Source organism: Ursus americanus, chromosome 2, assembly GCF_024610735.1.
Source record: "Ursus americanus isolate L20-20 chromosome 2, mUrsAme1.1.p, whole genome shotgun sequence".
Taxonomy (NCBI): domain Eukaryota; kingdom Metazoa; phylum Chordata; class Mammalia; order Carnivora; family Ursidae; genus Ursus; species Ursus americanus.
Genome location: NC_142128.1, coordinates 67,899,679 through 67,920,647, shown reverse-complemented (window position 1 = coordinate 67,920,647; position 20,969 = coordinate 67,899,679). Strand labels below are relative to the sequence as shown.

The following is a 20,969-nucleotide window of genomic DNA, read 5'->3' as shown; positions in this document are numbered from 1 at the left end:
GATGGCAAAGTCTCTACAGCAGCCACTACACAATGGTAGTTTATGCCTCTTACTATCCTTAACATTAAGGCCTTATACGTGTGCTGGACACAGCCACTGTAGACAGAGACTGGATATCTCATGAAATCATTAAACAGAAAGCACTTTCCCAGACTTTTCTTACACACATGTGCACACACACGTGCGCCTGCTATAACGTAAGCTCATTAGGGCACAGACCAAAGCAAGCTGCTTTTCTGCAAAGAGTGGCAGGTATACTCAAATTGTAAAGTCTTTCTTCTCTATTAAAACAAGAGCCATGCCCCAGCCAACTGGGGAGTTCAGTTAACCCGTATAAATGACTTGGAAATAACACATAAACAGAACCAACTTCACCGTAAAAAGCTGGAGTGATACTGAACATATTCCTGCACAGTGTTAACAAGCTGTCCGTAAGTGGAACCTTTACCTGAACAGACGAAGCACCTACTATACAAGGTTTCCAATACATAAACAGGTCCAGGCGTTACAGATTTATTCACTATGCACCATGAAGTAAGAGCTATCTAAACGTGATAAACTAAAACCACTGGCTATGTCAAGAGTTAGCCACTACCACCTTGAACTTAATACCCAATTTCCCAGGACCACTGAAGTCCTCTTCCAGCACTTCACTCACACAGAAATACAGATAAATGGGGGGAAAGCATAGATTTTTAAAACTGAGCTCTCCCCTCTAGAAACAGAAGCTACAGGCTGTAGGAACCATTCCTTTCCCCAATTCTACTCCCAAATCCTTAAAATGTTAATCTGTCACAGTTAAAACCATTCCCAGTTATCACACGCACCCACCATCAGACCTGTTATGATTCACCAGATGAGGTGCCCCAAGTCATAAGGCCAGAATGAACCCTTCACTATCTCTTTTTGGAATGGGAAAGAAAATGTATGAATGATTAAGGAAGAAACAAAGATCTAGAAGTAAATCAGGTAACAAACCTTAGGTATATATTTTTTAAATCCACTTATTTCTGTAGATAAAAACAATGTACAGGCAGTATACATGGGTTATGTGGTAACAAGGGGCCTTCCTAGAAAACTCACAAATGGAGAGCAAACAGCTTATCCTTCAGAATTCTTTTTTTTTTTTTTTAAGATTTTATTTATGTGACAGAGAGACAGCCAGCGAGAGAGGGAACACAGCAAGCGAGTGAGAGAGGAAGAAGCAGGCTCCCAGCAGAGGAGCCCTATGTGGGACTCAATCCCGGAACGCTGGGATCACGCCCTGAGCCGAAGGCAGACGCTTTAACGACTGCGCTACCCAGGCGCCCCATTATCCTTCAGAATTCTAGGAAATCAACAGGTAATATATGAGTTCTGAAGCCAGGGATTCATATACTAGATGGGCATTGACTAGACTCTGAAAGATACAGCATGCAAAGCTCAAAACAGACAGTGGCTTTACAAAAACAGACCACATAAATAATAGTAGAAAGCAGCACTTTAAAAAACCAGAATGATCCACAAGCAGCAGAATCTGATCAGAACCTGACTTAATATACAAATATGCCCCAAGGAAGTCTGTGTCAAAATACATAAATTGAGGCAATCCCATGTCATCACCAGAGAAGTGAGGCAGCTACAAAGGAACAGACTGGGAAGAAGATGCCCTGACCAAAGACTGAACCCATCTAGTCCAGTCCCTGGAGCTGTACAGTCCACCTCTACAGTGGGCAGTGCTTTGTGCCACTTAACGCACCCAGATGGGACTGCATCCAACTAAAAACAAAAAACTTCTGCACAACAAAGGAAACCAACAAAATTAAAAGGTGACCTACAGAACAGAAAAAAATACTGGCGAAGCACGTATCTGATAAGGGGTTAATACCCAAAAGAGATAACACATACAACTTCTTTCTTTTTTTCTTTTAAGATTTTTTATGTCTTTGAGAGACAGAGAGAGCACAAGGTGGAGGAGGGGCAGACGGAGAGGGAAAAGCAGGCTTCCCACTGAGCAGAGAGCCCGATGCAGGGCTCGATCCCAGAATCCTGGGATCATGACCTGAGCCAAAGGCAGTTGCTTAATCAACTGAGGCACCCAGGCGCCCCAGAACACATGTAACTTAATACCAAAAAACAAACATAGGCAGAGGATAGGAGTATTTTTCTAAAGAAGACATACAAAGAAGACACAGGTACATGAAAAGGTGGTCAACCACGAAACTGCAAATCAAAATCACAGTGCAAGATCACCTCACACCTAGCGGAATGGCTACTATAGAAATGTCAAGAAGTAACATGTTGGTGAGGACGTGGAAAAAAGGGAACCCTTGTGCACTGTTGGTGGGAATGTAAATCAGTGCAGCCACTCTGGAAAACAATATGGAGGTTCCTCAAAAAATTAAAAATAGAACTATCAAATGATCCGGCAATTCCACTTCTGGGTATTTATCTGAAGGAAAGAAAAACACTAACTCAAAAAGCTACCTGCACCCCCCTGTTCACTACAGCTTTATTTACGGTAGCCAAGACACGGAAGCAACTTAAGTGTCCATCAGTGGATGAATGGATAAAGAACATGTGGTGCATGTACATACAATGGAATATTATTCAGCCATTAAAAAAAAAAAAGGAAATCCTGCCACTTGCAACAATACAGATGGACTGTAATTGCATCAGGCTAAGTGAAATAAGTCAGACAAAGACAAATATTGTATGAATCAAAAAAAAAAAAAAAACACCCCAAACCCACAGATACAGAGAATAAATTGGTGGCTACCACAGGCAGGGGGTGGGGAGTGGGCCAACTGGGTAAAGGCAGTCAAAAGGTACAAACTTCTTTTTATAAAATAAGTCCTGAGAATAGAAGGTACAGCATATGGACTATTAGACTTATTGTGGTGATCAATCAAATTATGCTATACACCTGAAACATAATATTATATGCCAATTATAGCTCAATAAAAGAAAAAAAAATCTAAGCATCCAAATCACCTATCTATCTTCGTTTGTCCTAATAGTGTGGCTCACTAGACATGAGCTAGACTCTGCTTCAGCTTCTTATGATGATACCATCTTTGAATCAACAGTGCTTACTAAATGCAGTCAGACTCAACGGTATCCAACACACTGTTAAGTGTATTTTTTAAGCATGTGTGTTGATGTATTTCTTTATTTTACTTACTTACTTAGTAAGCTCTACACCCAACATGGGGCTTGAACTCACAACTCTGAGATCAAGAGTCACATACTCCATCGACTGAGCCAGCCAGGCGCCCCTTATGCATATTTCCTGTTGTAAATTACTAAGTTGGCAGTGGTTTCACTTATCTGTTAACCTTGATATCTGCAATCAGCATCCCAGGATCAACACATGGGCCCTGACAAGACGAATCCGCAGAACTCAGACTAGGAGGCCTCCCGGTCCCTGCTGCACCTCTATGCATCTTCTACTCAAAACTTTTACATCTGCCAATTTTCCGAAGGTCTTTTTGGTAAAACAGAGTACTCTTAAGGTTATTCTTTTACATGCCTTACCAATATCCCTGTGAACAAGAAAGGGTTAGAAATCATCCTCCCTGAGCAACAGAGAAAGAAGAGGAAAAAGCCCGACTACGTACAGCTGAAGCAGTCTCCTTGCTTTCACTTAAGGCTCTCTCCAGGTCACTCAGACTCTCTAGTTTGGTGCTTTTCTTCTTTCCACTTGGCAAGGGCTCCTTGAACTTTCTCTGCTTCCTCTTCAATCCCCAAAGGCCAATGTCACATCGAGGACACAGCACCTAATGTGGGGCAAAATACAACTACCGGTAAGATGGATTTCAGATAAAGTCTTAGGAAGCCCCACAATAAAAGCTGAAGCAGCTGGAAGGATGCAAACTTCTTAGTATCTAACATTTTCTCGTCACATGCCGCCCTAAAGCCAGAAAACTACAAAGGGAGGGAGGGAATGAATTTCACAAAAGATTGACTTTGATTATAGATTGGATGGAACAATAAGTTCAATGTGATATATACCAACTCCAGTCTTAATGTACTGCCAGTATCAGCTCACAAAAAATACAAAAAGTGCAACTCCAGCACTTGGTGAGTGGTGGATGAGACCATTTACCAGGCTTATTAAATGCAAATGGTGTGGCATGGCCAAGGTTAAAAGTCCAATTTCAACCCAGATTGAGGAACTTCAATGAGAAAAATGTTCTTCTTTAGACACTGAATGCTATCCCTAAATGTATCTAGATAACATTTAAAGGTTACTTCACTGGAAGTTTACAAGAATCTCCCTGGCTCTACTTAAAAAAAAAATTACTCCCAGAATGTAGATCAGTCAGTGATGCCACCTTTGTGAGGGAAGGGACTGCGTGTTTCACAAGCTAAGAGATCTAAGGTCTTGTAGATGGGCTGGATGCAAACTTACCTCTAAGAGAGAATATGGAGAATTCTCAGTCAAGAATGTATTAGCAGCACATTCTTTCCAAGCCTGAACCTCAGCTACTAGTAATTCCAGTCTTGGTAAAGAATTCAGATGTACCGGGATAGATCGGCCTCGGGTAACAAGTTCTATGAGTGTGTCTAACACTGGCACACGTCCTCCAACCTAATGAGTCAAGAAAAATTATAGCAACTTAGAAAAGAGAATACTTCTCTGTAAAGTGGGAAAAGCACAACTCAGAGTAGACCTACTCCATAATTTCAACATGTTAATTTCATACAGATAGACAAAACTTGCCAGCTGACCAACGGCAGTAGGGGTGCAGGTGACACATGTTCCTTCACTTAACAAATACTTTAAAGGGACCTAGTTTGTGCTAGTCCCCAAGGATACAACTATGAATGTGACATACACTGTGATCTCTTTGTTGACTTTTCATGTCCTTCTAAATTCACTTGCCATCTTGATCCCTACAGATAGCTTGAAAATATTTCAAGAGAAATGGAGATTTGCAATAACTCAAAAGGTGTTCACACAAATGAGGGGAAAAGTCCCATTGGTTCTCAAACTTTCATATGCATTAAGAATCATCTGGATGACTCAACAGTTGGGTGTCTGCCTTTGGCTCGGGTCATGGTCCCAGGGTCCTGGGATCGAGCCCCGCGTCGGGCTCCCTGCTGCTCAGCAGGAAGCCTGCTTCTCCCTCTTCCTCTCCCTCTCCCACTCCCCTGCTTGTGTTCCCTTCTCTCTCTGTCAAATAAATAAATAAAACCTTAAAAAAAAGAATCATCTGGAAAGCTTGTTTTTAAACAAGTTTCCTGGGTCCCATCCGCAGATATTCTGATTCAAGTCACCAGGGAAGAGTCCATGAATTTGCATTTCTTAACAAGTTTCCAGATGATGCTGATGCTCTTGGTCCTGTGACCACATTTAAGATTTTATTTATTTGAGTGAGAGAGAGTAAGCACAAGTGTGGAGAGGGGCAGAGTGAGATGGGCAGAGGGGCAGAGAGAAGCAGACTGCCCACTGGGTAAGGAGCCCCATGTGGGACTCAATCTCAGGATCCTGGGATCATGACCTGAGCCAAAGGCGGACGCTTAACCGACTGAGCCACCCAGGTGCCCCTGGAACCACATTTTGAGAATGAGAGACCCAAACTGGAAGAAGAATAAAAACATTAAGTTGGAGGCGGGGAGCACTGGCATTGCTCTAGTACAAAGGTAAATGTTAGCTTCACTAAGTAGGTCATCCAAATATGTCACCTGAGGTGATGTAATACAAAGTATATAGTATCACCTGATATCTTGATATTATTCTAAGTATAAAATATTTAATTTCAACCCATCAACTCTTTGAAACTAACTTCTAAGTTAGAGGAAATACCAAAGATAGATAGAACACACCACAAAGAAATAACTAGACAAATCCAGAAGGTAGAACTTACCAGGGGTAACTATTCTAGACAGTGACATGAAAGAAAGTAGGGTAGGGAAGAAAACACCACAAGATTCAAAGAAACTTAAAGACATATGTCAATTAGCTGCAACATGCGATGGTGGACTAGATAAACAACCAGAAGGGACATTTTTGGGAAAACTGAATATAGACTAGGAACTTGATGTTTCACTTCTTTTGGTATTTATTCTTACAGGACTGGAACTGAAAGGGCATAAATGTTCTCATAGACAGTTAAAAAAGGTGACTCACAAAATACATGCTGTCTTTAATATTTAATTTAGAAATAAATAGAATGCTTCCTATGTGTAAAGCAGAATACTGAATAACATTGTAAAATATATAATCCACTAAATATGAAGAGGCTCCTTGTTGTTAGTCACATCTCTCCATTAGTCCTTCAGTATACGATGCAAGTAAAGGCCAGGCTACCATTTCAGGAATGGAGCAAGTCTTGCTTTTGGTCCTTGTAGGCACTACTGAAAACACAGTACTAAGTAGTATATACATTACCAAATACAAACTGGGTAAGCCCACCCAGAAATAGGTCCTCTTTCTGATTTCACATGCTCGTCTCTCCTTATTGCAATGACCTCACCTTGCCCTTCTGGCTCCCACCAATCATAAGGAAAAAGGGGGACTGCAACTAAAACTAATCAACTGTGGCTCCAACCATCATTAACAAGAGCCTGCATCTAAAACTCCCATTAAGGAAGTTTATGTACACATAAATACTTCCCTGGGTTTTTTCTTTGCCTAACTGGCGTCACCCCTTAATTAGGTAATAATATTTATCAAACAACAGTATCTTCTCTCTTCCCTTTTAACTAGAATAGATTACCAGATGTTTTGTTGCAAACATCTGGCTAAAACTGTCTTGTTTGGCATTTCTTGTTAGCAAAATCAATCAATTAGCACTACTTAAAATTAAACAAATATTCAGAAACCCAGATAATATTTTTTATTCTTAGAATCCAACAGCTACAACAAAACAGAACTCGAGACTTAAGAATGAGATAGATTAAATTTTGAAAAACCTAGCCCATTAAATAATTCAAAGATCTTTTTTTCTCAATAGGTCCATGAGACTTACTGATATATGACAATTACAAAGGCAAAGGAAGACACGCCCCACCAACCACTTTTCAAATGAAGTCATCCAGCTGCAATTTGGTAAATCACGGAATACATTTTGTCTGTACTTTAATAATGCTACAAGTGAATTTAACTCTTTTTTAATGTATAGGCAAGTCGTTAAGTATGACATCTAACATAGGACCATGTATACTCAGTGCTAATTACTTTGGAACTGCTAAGTTTCATTTCTCTAGTAGGGGTGGGGAAGCACTTTTCTTTAGGTCACTACCTGGTGAGGGGCACCTGGGTGGCTCATTTGGTTAAGAACTGCCTTTGGCTCAGGTCATGATCCTGGAGTCCCAGGATCAAGTCCTGCATCAGGCTCCTCGCTCAGCAGGGAGTCTGCTTCTTCCTCTGACCCCCCCCCCCCCGCCCCAGGCTCTCTCACTCTCTCATTTTCTCTCACATAAATAAAATCTTAAAAAAAAAAGAAGTCTCTACTTGGTGAAAAATTCTGGGCCTCAGGGCCAACTTTCGCCTTGTAATCATATAATCAGATTCACTAAATCTGCTACTCTTAAGTGTCTGTACTCTAAGTTGTTAATTAGACAACAAGAGACAACTGTACTCAAAGATCAGAAACTACCTTTCTGCCACAACTTCCATTTGTAGCTTTTTCTTCGATCCTTAACCCAGTACTCAAGGGTAGTAAGAGGATCCCAAGCTCCCAGGAAAAGTTGGTTGAATTATCTAAACTTTAAATATTTGAGCCAACTGGTCAGAACAATAGGTGGGTAAGTACATCTACATAAGGTTGAATAAAATTTTTGAATTTTGAAGGTTGAATTCTGAAGTTGAAGACTGAATAAAAAATTAGTTTTTTAATTATTACTCTTCATAGATGCACTTACACACTCAAGACATTTTTTTCTTTTTTCTTTCTTTTTTAAAATTTTATTTATTTGATGAAGTGAGAGAGAAAGAGAACACAAGCAGGGGGAGCAGCAGGCAGAGGGAGAGGGAGCAGGGAGCCCCACTGAGCAGGGAGCCCGACGCGGGGCTCAATCCCAGGACCCTGGGATCATGACCTGAGCCAAAGGCAGACGTTTAACCTACTGAGCCACCCAGGCACTCTGTTAACATTTTTTTTTACGAATTTATTTATTTATTTGAGACAGAGAAAAAGAGAGAGAGAGAAGAGCATGAGTAGGAGGAGGAGCAGAGGGAGGAGGAGAAGCAGACTCCTGCTGAGTGGGGAGCCTGACGCAGACGTAGGACTCGATCCCAGGACCCCGAGATCATGACCTTGAGCCAAAGTCAAATGCTTAACCAACTGAGCCACCCAGGCACCCCAAGACATTTTTTTCTTAAACCAACCTGCAGGGCCTCCACATCCTGAAGCCAGTCCCTGGCTCTCTGCACGGAGTCTTTCAGAGCTGCACCATTCGGCAAATATGCGGGGATCTCCTCAATCTCCTTAACTGCTGTAGCAAGGCTGTTCAGTGAATGCCGAGGTCTACAAAAATGGAATATAAGAACTACTTAACATTTTATATGGTAGTTCATTTTTCTTAAGGTTTACTAAAAAAACTAGAAAAACCATTTCAAAAGAAATTCAGTATAGCGAATTTTTTCAAATGTCAATAACTACTAGGTATCAAATTAATGAGTTTCAAATGTCTGCATAAAACTTAAGAGCATCTAAGATAAAGGAAATGACTCAGTGAAGCATTTAAGTTCTACTTATCCCTGATTTTATGCTGCTATAACCACAAACTTTTCATTTGCAGAAGGTAACTTAATGATAATTTACTGTGTTGAACTACACACACTGTCAAGATTCATACAGTTTCACTAAGGAAATTTAAATTCTCTAGGGTATCAACATACCAAAAGCATAGTATCAAAAACTGTGCTCTCTGCTCAACGACCACTATTTAAATAGTGGATTACAAAAGAATGTCTGTAACCATGTATTTTTTTTGTACTTTAGGTTGACAGTTGGACCAACGAAGATCTGACAGACAGAAAGCAAAATTAAGGAGGGGCTGATCTTTCTCCCCTCAGTTGGTTTACCTAAGCCCAATCAAATCTCTCTAACACAGATAAGGTGTCCTGAATTATTAAGCAACAGCAAAAATGTACATTCCTATTCCTGTTGGTAATTAACTGGCACTACCTTCATTTTACAGAATGGTGCCGGTAATTAAATGTCTTTAACTCAGGCATTTCAAGACTCCTTGAGAACTTATTTATTAACTGTGGGTTTAAACAGTTTTCCACTTATTTGTAAAACTTTCTTCTCTCAAAGATGGAATCATCGGGGTCCAAAGAAATTTCATTATAACAACTCTAGAAAAGGCAATTCCATTTGAATCATTCATTTCACAATCAGTGAAGTAAGAAGAAAATTAATATTCTTTTACTCAAGTTCCAAAGCAGCCGCAAACATCTCAGCTATTTCTACATGGACTCTCCATGTATAGCTGCAGCTTCTGAACACCGACTGCATAGCAATCACTGTGCTCTATTGCTCTAAGATGGACATATTACCCAACCTTCCCCGAGACACAGGTGGGTCTGCTTTTTTACCTGGCCTTGAGAAGACTCTTGGCTTTGTCATCCCAGTGCTCTGACACTGTGAGCAGTTCCTGAAGCCGGGCCATGGCTTTCTCCACTGCTGAATATGGGGCCAGACCCACCCCTAGGTCTATGAGACGTCTCATATCATCTAATGTAAGGGAGCTGGGGTCTAGGCAAGCTTGCTGCACCTCTTCTAGCCAACGGGCCTGCTCCAGACGGACACGCATCTCAGCAAGCTGTGGAAGTTCAACATCAAATTCAAAGCTGACATCTAGCAAGTCTTGCAGCTCTGCAGCACTGGGCATTTCCTCAGAGAGCAATTTCTGGCTGTGCTGTTGGAAATCTTCTACACGATTCAAGAGATCCTAAAAAAACACAGGTTGTTGTATTAAAATAGTAATTTCAGTAATTGGATTCTTTCATACTTAGAATCTTCAATACATATTCAATGTGACTCTTCCATCTCATAGGATTTTAGCAGTAGTATGGGTAAATGAGATGATATATAAGCCAACTGACAGCTAGAAGAAGTGACTATAACAGACCTTTACCAACCGCAAGGAGTAGCAGGTGGTTACTTTCAAGGTAAAAATTTCCAACTTTATCTCTCCTTTGTAGGCCTGTTATAATCTCTTTATACACACACGCACACACACATAACACTCAGTGGCTTATTAGAAACATCAGCAAATAAATGTTCAAATGAACCACCCAAGATGATTTAATCATGTCAACTGAATTCATTAACAAAATATAGGATTACCAAAGTACTTCCCCACACATCCCTCTGTAATAGTTACCTTTAGCAAAGGTGTTTGACTGAGGACACATGGAAGTGCATACAGCTGTGTCACAAACTGTCGGAGCTCATTCACTGTCAACTGATTTTGGGATTTTCCTCCACCAGATCGGTATCTATAAAGACAAAGGCCCAAAGAAGCCATGAGAACATGATATATTCACCATTCTCAGATTCAATGTAACAGGAATACAGGACAGAAGGAAAAACTAGTGACAACAGGTTTCCAAGTTTAGCCACCGAAGAGTCCAAACTCGAACAGAAGAACATACCTAGTTTGCCTTTTGCCATTAAGCAGCTGCTGTGCAACAGAGGCACACTTCTCTGCATCCTGTGTGACTAAGCGAAGGTGACGCAGAAGATCATTGTCTGGGAATTTCTTCATTTCAGATTCTTCAATTAAAGCCTTAAAGCTGACAAGGCCTAGGAATAAAGAAAAGGTCATTTTTTTTCTGTGATCATTATGTTTATTATGAGTGGTATGAAATACAGAAGGAGAGTTGGCTTTTATAAATTTATTCATTTGATTTTTAGTTTTTGGCTACAGGTAGAGTGTTTTGTTTTTATTTATTTATTTTTAAGTAATTTCTATACCCAATGTGGGGCTCCTTTAGAGTGTTTTAAACAAGTTCCTAGAGTTGCTCTTCAATGTGGAAATGTGTGAGAGATGGAAAACAATGGACTTATCAAAACAAGGCAGATTTCTCATTGTTGCATAGACCAGTCCTTTCTCATGCACTTTGTAAGTAATGGGAAAGGAAGTCCTGACTTCCAAGGTAATTAACAAGAGACAGAAGCTGTGACTTTGATTAGCACTAAAAAGTGATAAACCAGAAATTCCTAATTTAATAACATGCTACCTATGTCTTGAAATCTAGGTTTTAAAAATGTTTTTTGAAGGTTCCATAAAAAATGTGAAATATTTTTGTTCCTGAGAGTAGAGGTATAAAGGTTATTCCGTTTCCTAACAATATGATCTTTGTTAAAAACATGATCTTGTACAATTCATCTATCAAGATTTTCTTCTGATATAAGGGCAACTGCCTAATCCACTCGTGGATTTAAAACTTCTCTGCTTACGCCCCATAAACCTGGCTGAACAGGGGAACTAAACAAGGACAAAGTCAGGTTGTTTCAAGTAATCTGTTGATAACTATGTTGGCTACATTACAATCAATCCCAATTTGCCAATAACCAAGCCACACTTTGTATATCACGTACTTTTCTTTTTGTTAATCTTGGCCTCCAAAGCTTCATTCACATTCAGGGCCCATTCGTTGTAAGATTCTGCTCGAAGTTTCAGTGCATTCATCATGGGGTAGAGATCATCCAGAGTGTATCTATACCTGGAAACAGAATAGCAGACTTAATTTGGGTTTGGAGAAAATCATACATTTCAGTATTTCAACCCTACAACAGAAAGATCACTGAGCTTTCATTAAGAATTTAGGGTATTCCATAGAAAAGATCATTTCTTCCTACTCACCTCAGTTTATATTTATAAGGAGGACAGGAACACAATTCTTTTACATGATGCAGGCAAACAAGTAGGCCAGGTTTACAAGAACAGGAGATGGCAGACATGAAGCATGTGGTTTTACATTTTATACACTGACGCTCATCATCTGGCAACAGCTCAAAATCCATTCTTTCCGAATCAATTACTCCCTAGAATAAAGTGTACTTTAGAGATATCCAAAGGATAATATAATCCATCAGTTCCCAAGACAAACACGCAATAGCCGAATTTTAAAATTGTTTAAAAAGGGAGTAGGGGGAGCCTTACCAGAATAGGAGTGCATGATTAAAAATGTGTGGAATACAAAGTAACAATGACCTAGCAAGTATGGGCAAGGCAAACTACCTTGCTTGTTTGGGGAGAACCTCTTTTTGGCCATTTTGATCAGAGTACGAAAACAGTTATTAATAGGACTATAAACTATTGAGATTTGCTCTTTATTCTACTCTCTACATAGTTTGGGTATAGATGATAAGAGCAAAAGAAACGCATATACTTTCTACTTCAGAGGAAATATTATACAGGACGTCAGAGTAATGCCACTAGAGAATCCATAAAAAGAACAAAAGTAAATAAAAAGGAAAGAAGATGAAGACTATCATGAAGGGATTACTGATGGGAAGATGCTGAGTGGCCAATTAGCTTTCACATGCAAAGTTATCTAAAGATAAAATAATATAATATAATAAAGCATTTCCTAATTGAAACACTGTCAAGAAAAGTGAGGTCTTAAACCAGTAAATTTCAACTGCAGTTTGTAACACCTAGAGAGCCCTCCCTAGGATATACCTTTTGTCACTGAAAGATCAAGCTTTGACCACCTTTTCTCCTTATCCGAAACCGGATCCAAATCCAACTGTGAGAATGCCAGAATCTGATCAAGTCAATTTATGAACCATCAAGCTCCTTTTACTGTTTTATTCTATATTTTAACCTTTTGATCACTTCAGTTTCTGCTGATTACATGGACCAACAAAGACAGAGGAGAGTAAGGAATCCGCTAATGAATGAATTTTGGTTTTAAACTGGAACTGATCAGGGACGCCCAGGTGGCTCAATGGGTGAAGAGGCTGCCTTCGGCTCAGGTCATGATCTCGGGGTCCTGGGATCGAGTCCCACATCGAGCTCCCTGCTCAGTGGGGAGACAGTCTGCTTCTCCCTCTGCCTGCCGTTTCCCCTACTTGTGCTCTCTCCCTCTCTCTGACAAATAAATCTTAAAAAAATTAAAATAAAAAAATAAACTGGAACTGATCATTAAAAAGGACTTTGAGATAAAAATGAATAATATGAAATTAAGGACCAACTTTATGGATCTTAACTGAGAATGAATCATATACAGTTCACCCAATTTTAATTTGTCAATTTCCATATCTGGAAAAAAATTTTAAGTTCTCAAAGTTCCACAAATGAGTTACCATTATTGATGTAAGACCTTAGTAAAGCACTTAAACCCTCTGGGCATTCTTTTCCCTAACTGTAAAATATCAGGGGAAGGTGAATAAGCTTGCTGTTGGTCTGTAACAGACTTCAGAGAGCCAACATTCAAGGATTCTATCTAAAAAGTCACATTAAAAAAGAAAAAAAAATAAATGTGACTCTTGCAGATACCATTGTTCCAAAACAATCTACAAAAAAAGCCAATAGAACTATTGAGTTTAGGGGCGCCTGGGTGGCACAGCGGTTAAGCGTCTGCCTTCGGCTCAGGGCGTGATCCCGGCATTACGGGATCGAGCCCCACGTCAGGCTCTTCTGCTGGGAGCCTGCTTCTTCCTCTCCCACTCCCCCTGCTTGTGTTCCCTCTCTCGCTGGCTGTCTCTATTTCTGTCAAATAAATAAAATAGAATCTTTAAAAAAAAAAAACAAACTATTGAGTTCAGCAAGGTTGCAGGACATAAAAAGTCAATATACAGAAGTCAATAATATTTATAAATACTAGCAATAAATCGTTTGAAATAAAAAATGTTTTGTTTTTTTTTTTAAAGATTTTATTTATTTATTCGACAGAGATAGAGACAGCCAGCGAGAGAGGGAACACAAGCAGGGGGAGTGGGAGAGGAAGAAGCAGGCTCCCAGCAGAGGAGCCTGATGTGGGGCTCGATCCCATAATGCTGGGATCACGCCCTGAGCCGAAGGCAGACGCCCAACCGCTGTGCCACCCAGGCGCCCCTGAAATAAAAAATGTTTAAGATATCATTTATAATAGTACCAAAAAACATCAAAAGTACGTAATTTTAAACCCAACAAAATATGTGTAAGATCTGTATGCTGCAATCTACAAAATAATGAAAGAATTCAAAAAGACTTAAATAAATGGGGGATATACCATGTCCATGAATTGGAAGACTCAATATTATGAAGATATCAACTCTCCCAACTATATTCATGGATTTAATGGAGTTCCAATGAAATCCTAATACAATTTTTGGTAGAAATCAATAAGCCAATTCTCAAATTTATATGGAAACCAAAGGAACTAAAACAGCCAAACCAATTTTTAAAATGAACCAAGTTGGAAGACTCACACTACCTCATTTCAAGACTTACGACAAAGTTACAGTAATCAAGACCATACAGTAATAGCAAGGGAATAAATGCACAGGTTAAGAGAATAAAACAGAGTCTAGCAATAGACCCATATATATGTGGTGAACTGATTTTCAAAACAAAGGTGCCAAGGCATTTCAATGGAAAACGAATGGTATTCTCAAGAAATGATGCTCAAACGATGAGACATCCACATGCAAAAAAGAATAATTTCAACCCACACCTTGCACCATAAATAAAAATTGCTTGAGATGGATTAAGATTTACATGTAAAATGTAAAACTAAAAATTCTAGACAACTAACAGGAGAAGGTCTTTGTGACTTTGGGTTAGGTAAGATTTCTTAAGGGCACAAAAAAAGACAGAGGGGTGCCTGGGTGGTTTAGTCGGTTAAGCATCTAACTCTTGATTTCAGCTCAGGCTGTGATCTCAGGGTGGTAAGATTGAGCCCCATCTGGGGGGGGGGGAGGGTCTGCTTGAGATTCTCTCCCTTTCCCTCTGTCCTCCCCCAAAATGATGCATAAAAGAAACAACTGCTTAATTGAACTTCATCAAAATAAAAAACTTCTGCTATTAGAAAGACCGTGCTCTGAGAATGAAAAGATATGCCAAACAGAAGAAACTATTTGCAGAACAGTTATCTGATAAAGGACTGGTATACAGAATGAATGGAAACCTCACAACAATCCAATAAAAAAGGGGTGGGGGAAAATATTTGAAGAGACACTTCACCAAAGAAATACATACACAAAGAGTAAATATGTACATACATTACAGGATGTTCAGTAAATCAGTGGCTATTAGAGAAAATTAAAACCACAATGAGATATTCATACACATCTATCAGAATGGGTCTTAAAGGAAATCAGCCTAAGAAAAGACTTCTTAAAATGGTATTAACGTGTGTAAGAATTTTACTAATACCCAGAGACATGCAATTAGGATTCCAGAAACCTTACCAATTTACGGACAGTTTCTCTTAAAGCCTTCTCATCCTCAATCATAATGGCCATGTCTTTCTGAACAGTTGAAGCCACTACGACATCTAGTACATCAGCCTTGGAAGCCATCTTGCAAATCATCTCATCGTGGGAAAATACACAATAGCGGTGAAGCAAGCGATAATGCTCCACACACTGGCGGCCTAATGGCAGCTGTGTCAAAGACAGAGGACAGTACATGACATTCATTTTTCTCCTTCCTATTTCTAAAGACTTCTGACCATTATCAAGTTACCAAAGATCATATTCTGGGTCTTAATACATACATCAACCCTACAGCCAGACTCTAAGAGGCCTTGGGCCTTTTTAAATCTTTGCATCTCAAAGATTTGGCATATTAGGTACCTTAACTAAAAAGCAGTTTAAAAGACCCAATGTTCGGTGGTGCCTGGCTGGCTCAGTCCAAAGAGCATGCAACTCTTGATCTTGGGGTCATGATTTCCAGCCCCATGTTGGGTACAGAGACTAATAAAATAAATAAAGACACTTAAAAAAAAAAAACCAATACATTAACAATGTATTAATGTCCAGAACAATGTACAATCTAAATGGACATGTCAATTTACACCTTTCCTGAAACAACTATGCTGAACTGGTGTGGTTAAACCTACTTCAGGGAACAATGACGCTCCAAACTACATTACGGAAAATAATTTTAGATACAGGTAGTACTCTTACTCAGTAAAGCCCTGAAACAAGGTTATAATTCATTAAATTTAACATCACACATTTAAACGAGATCTTTTTATGTAAATAAAAAGTATTAATACTAATACAAAAATTCTACCTTACAACTAAAAACCAAATGCATCATTAAAAATTGCTGTGTTGTAGATAATTTCAGCTAGTGTTGTATAGTCTTAAGACAGAACTCTTTGTTAGGAGTTTGCAACGAGATACTCAATTTTGCCCAAAATGTACAACAGACTCATTTATTCCTCAAGCCTCACTTTTACAGAAGAAGAACTCATCAGCTGAACCAAGCAGGGTGCTTAGTCAGTACAGGCTTGACTTACAGTGTGGTGCCAAGTGCTCTATCCCACTGCGGATGGTAAACAATTTGTAGACCAGCTATCTGAGGAGCAACAGGCGTAAGCAACCACACATGAAAGCTTTTAAAGTATTATATACCATTTCCGCAGGAAAACAATACATTTGAAAAGGCTCACTAAGTCATAATTACATACCCAATCAACAGTACAGAAGTTAACAGCCTCAGCAAAATTAAAACCTTGATTAAAACCACTGTGGTAGGCTCTTGGAAATGTAATCACGAACTCCCCAGCACACTGATTAGTTCGGTAAACCTAGAGAGACAGAAATTGGGGATTTTCAGTGACATTCATGAAAGACAGTATGGACACAGACTATCACATGATTCTCCAGAAAGGGAAGCTTTCTTCCAATTAAAAGTGAGCTAACAAAAAGAATTATAGTAAAATAACCAGAGAGATACTCAATTCTGCCACAAGATGGAGTAGTATCCTAGATTATAGGGGTTAATTAGTATCTGAACAGAAAACATGGGTTACTAGGCTTTTTACTACAAAAATTCAGCTGCATCCAGGATTAGGACACGTCTAAATATAACATTAGAATAATTAAGAATATTCTAATATTATTATAACAAAATAGCATCTCCTACCACCAATTAATGAAATTCTACTGTTTTTCAACTATGTCTTCCCATAAAGAGATTTTCTTTCTTTTTTTTTTTAAAGATCTTTTATTTATTTATTTGACAGAGAGAGAGAGACAGCCAGCAAGAGAGGGAACACAAGCAGGGGGAGTGGGAGAGGAAGAAGCAGGCTCCCAGCAGAGCAGGGAGCCTGATGCGGGGCTCAATCCCAGGACCCTGGGATCACTCCCTGAGCTGAAGGCAGATGCTTAACGACTGAACCATCCAGGCGCCCACCCCATAAAGAGATCTTGAAGAGATCTTGATTTAAGCCTCAAACTTACCCCCCTCCAACAATTCCCCTTTTCCCACCACCCACTCAAGAAACACCTGTAGTAAGTAAGGCAGCAATCTCTTGGACATCAGCGTTAGCAACATTTTTCTGGATAGGTCTCCTCAGGCAAGGCAAACAAGCAAAAATAAACTACTGGGACTACAACAAGCTAAAAAGCTGTTGCACAGCGAAGGAAATCATCAATAAAAATGAAAAGGCAAGCTACTAAGTGGGAGAAGACATTTGCAAATGATACATCCAATAAAGGGGTTAATATCCAGAATAAAGAACTCCTACAACTCAACACCAAAAAATAATTACACTAGTAATATTAGTAATAATAATTTAAAAAATTTTTTTAAATAGACCTGAATAGACATGTTGCCAAAGAAGATACACAGATGGCCAACAGGGACATGAAAAGATGCTCAACATCACTAATCATCAGGAAAATGCCAATCAAAACCACAGTGAGAGATCACCTCACATCTATTAGAATGGCTAACATCAAAAAGACAAAGAAATAACAAATCTTGGCGAGGATGGGGAGAAAAGGGAATCTTTGCACACTGCTGGTGGGAATGTAAATCTGTGCAGCCACTGTGGAAAATGTGTTCCGGGGTTCGGTGAAGCATTATTTACAATGGCCAAGATAATGGAAGCAACGTGAAGTGTTGACTGACAGATGAATGAATGAAGATGTGGTATAAATATATAAAGGAATACTACTCGGCCATTAAAAAAAGATAGAAATCTTGCCATTTACAACAACATGGATGGACCCAGAGAGTATTATGCTAAGTGAAGTAAGTCAGAGAAAGAAAAATAGCATGATTTCATTTTTCTGTGGAATCTAAAAAACAAAACAAATAAACAAAACCAGAAACAGACTCATAAACACAAAGAACAAACTGGTGGTGGCCAGAGGGGTGGGGGGTGGCATGGGCAGAAGGGAATTAAGAGGTACAAACTTCCAGTTATAAAAAAAATAATAATAAAAATAAGTAAGTCCCAAGGACGAATGTACAGCATAGGGAATATAATCAATAATAACTTTGTATGGTGACAGATGGTAACCACACTTACTACGGTGAGCATTTCATGATGTATAGAACTGCCAAATCACTATGATGTATAACTGAAACTAATGATGTATGTCAACCCTACTTCAATAAAGTTTTAATTAAAAAACCTATATTGCTCTAGGTACACAAATCCTCAGACTGAACTTATGAAATAAGAAAATTAAGTATCTTTTCAATATACCTCTCCATCAGTAGTCACCCAAAATGTAGTTTCCGGACTAACAGTATCAACACTAACTGGGAACTTGCTGGAAATGCGAGTTCTTGAGCACTGCCCAGACCAACAGAACAAGAAACTCTGGGGGGTGAGGATCAGCCATGTGTATTGGAAACTGCCATTCAGGGTTCAGATATAGTCAGAAGTTTGAAGACCACATGAGCACAATGCCTTCTACTGAGAGTACTTCCTCCCTTCCGCCCCAAATCTGTCAAAAATATTCCTTATTAGAGATCCAAGTCTGAGTTCAAATATTATGGGTCCTTTCTAATTCTCCATAGAGTTAATGGGTCAGCCTCCGAGTTGACAACACTGTCAAACCACAGCACCATGCCATTATCTGTGTAAACATTATCTGCCTTTCCCCTTAAATTGTGAGTCCCCAAATGCACAGGTTCACTTATCCATCTCTGTGGTCGAGAATCAAGCCCCAAGGGTTCCTCAATTTAATAAGTGAGAACCATGGCCACAGGTCCCACCTAGGGCAAGCTACTTACAACAAATCAGAAAGATCAATCAATATGAGGGGAGAAAAATCAATGTGAAAAATACCAACGAGGAGACGGTGGCATTTTGGTAGTTACTGGTCATTATTTTCTAAGCTATTGTCCATGAATAATGTATAATCCCTCAAAGAAAAATCCTTTCCATCTGCCCCCATTTACTAGCCTGTGAACCCCAAAGCGTGAAATTCAGGTCACAGCAACATCAGGACTTCACTGTAGCACAGTACATGTATCGTTTACATTTGACTTAGCTAATTAAGATGGAACCCTCAACTTCAAACACTTCAATGTGGCCTCCCAAAATATCTTCAGAGCATTCTCCAACAGGAAGCCAGTATACAAGTAAGTGTCACTGTACAGCAACCTCAGAGGCAATAACACCAACAGAACCTTTCAGCCTAGAGAAGATACCCTTAATTCCAAGCTCAAGAGCTTGAAATGAATTTTCTCTTTAGGGGCACCTGGGTGCCTCAGTCAGTTAAGCAGCTGCCTTTGGCTCAGGTCATGACCTCAGGGTCCTGGGATGGAGCCCCCATTTTGGGGCTCCCCGCTCAGTGGAGAGTCTGCTTCTCCCTCTCCCTCTGCCCCTCCCAACTTGTACACACGTGCGCTCTCCCTCTCTCAAATGGATAAAATCTTAAAAATTAATAAATAAATAAGCAAGCTTAACTAGGGGTGGTGGTAAAACTAGTATCTACCAAGCATGTAAATCATTTCAGTTTATCATCCAAAATTAAGTTCATGTAGATTCCATAAATTATTTTTTTAAGTATGGACAGAGTATGAAGGATTCTGACACTAGAGTTTAGATCTAATTGTAACAGAACCTAGACATTTTCACAGTAATTTATACAGACAAATAACATTGAGATTTTTGTTTTGTTGCACTGAAAGACTGAAGTTATAAGGAAAAACTATAGTTTAGAAAGCCTAAATCAGACACTGAAAAAAAAAAGAAAAGGATCACACTTAGTATTTGCAAAATATGGCTCCTTAGCAACCTAGTTATTAGCTGCAACAAATTAGTTTTTATGGTGTCTGAGGATCCAGTCCTACTGGCTTATTGCAATATAGTATCAAATTCTACCAAACAGCTGTTTCTGCTATCCAGTTATGGTATGGAACACACATAACAAAACCAACTTTATAAAAAACTGAGTAACAGGGAAGAGAAGTGGTGAATTAAGCCTGAATACAGGAGAATTGACCCAGAACATACAGGCACTTCATGAGTCATCAGGGTATTGGGGTTCATGATGGTCACAAGCTGATGGAGAAGATCTGGCTGGGACACAAAGAGCTCTGGAGCTAGTTTCTTCATTACATTTTCTAGCTGCTCGGCAGCATACCCCGGGACTCCATACCAGGTTTTTGGCTCACCCCTGCGAACAGATTGTAAAAATAAATCAATCTCAAGAAATACATAAATATGAAATTTCATTAGAAAAAAAAATCAGTCTGCAACACTAACACAAACAAAATGGTTAACAAGTCATATTTTTCAGAACCTGCTTTGTAAGATTACGCTACAAAGGAAATGTTTAAACTGAGTAAGTGTCATTAGAAATGTGATCTGAACATATGTGATGCATTTCCTCCCTTCAAGTAATAGAGTTTAAATACGAGACTTTCCATCTGAGGTCCCTCTCCTCCCTCCCATTCTTATCTGACTCTTTAGAAAATGTAAATATCTAGAATTTCTAAGAATACAAGATATCACATTAGCTGCAGGATATGTGGTTACCACAATTTCTTATAGCAACTGACAAGGGATGGCAACTCTCCATCTTCCTTTTCCCTTGTCCATTCTGACAGGCGAGGTT

At 39.3% G+C, this 20,969-nt stretch overlaps 1 protein-coding gene across 2 annotated transcripts in view; it reads right to left on the bottom strand.

Moving 5' to 3' along the window:
* Positions 1-20,969, bottom strand: part of KDM5B (lysine demethylase 5B) — a 76,514-nt gene that overhangs the window by 7,958 nt on the left and 47,587 nt on the right. For both annotated transcript variants that reach the window (XM_045787639.2, XM_087857146.1), the window contains exons 12-22: positions 20,366-20,528; positions 16,574-16,693; positions 15,345-15,539; positions 11,809-11,990; positions 11,544-11,668; positions 10,595-10,745; positions 10,324-10,438; positions 9,533-9,888; positions 8,318-8,456; positions 4,394-4,573; positions 3,600-3,758 (exon numbers count right to left, since the gene is read on the bottom strand). In XM_045787639.2, coding sequence (XP_045643595.1) covers positions 3,600-3,758; positions 4,394-4,573; positions 8,318-8,456; positions 9,533-9,888; positions 10,324-10,438; positions 10,595-10,745; positions 11,544-11,668; positions 11,809-11,990; positions 15,345-15,539; positions 16,574-16,693; positions 20,366-20,528 — 1,885 coding nt within the window. The remainder of the gene's footprint in view (positions 1-3,599; positions 3,759-4,393; positions 4,574-8,317; positions 8,457-9,532; positions 9,889-10,323; positions 10,439-10,594; positions 10,746-11,543; positions 11,669-11,808; positions 11,991-15,344; positions 15,540-16,573; positions 16,694-20,365; positions 20,529-20,969) is intronic.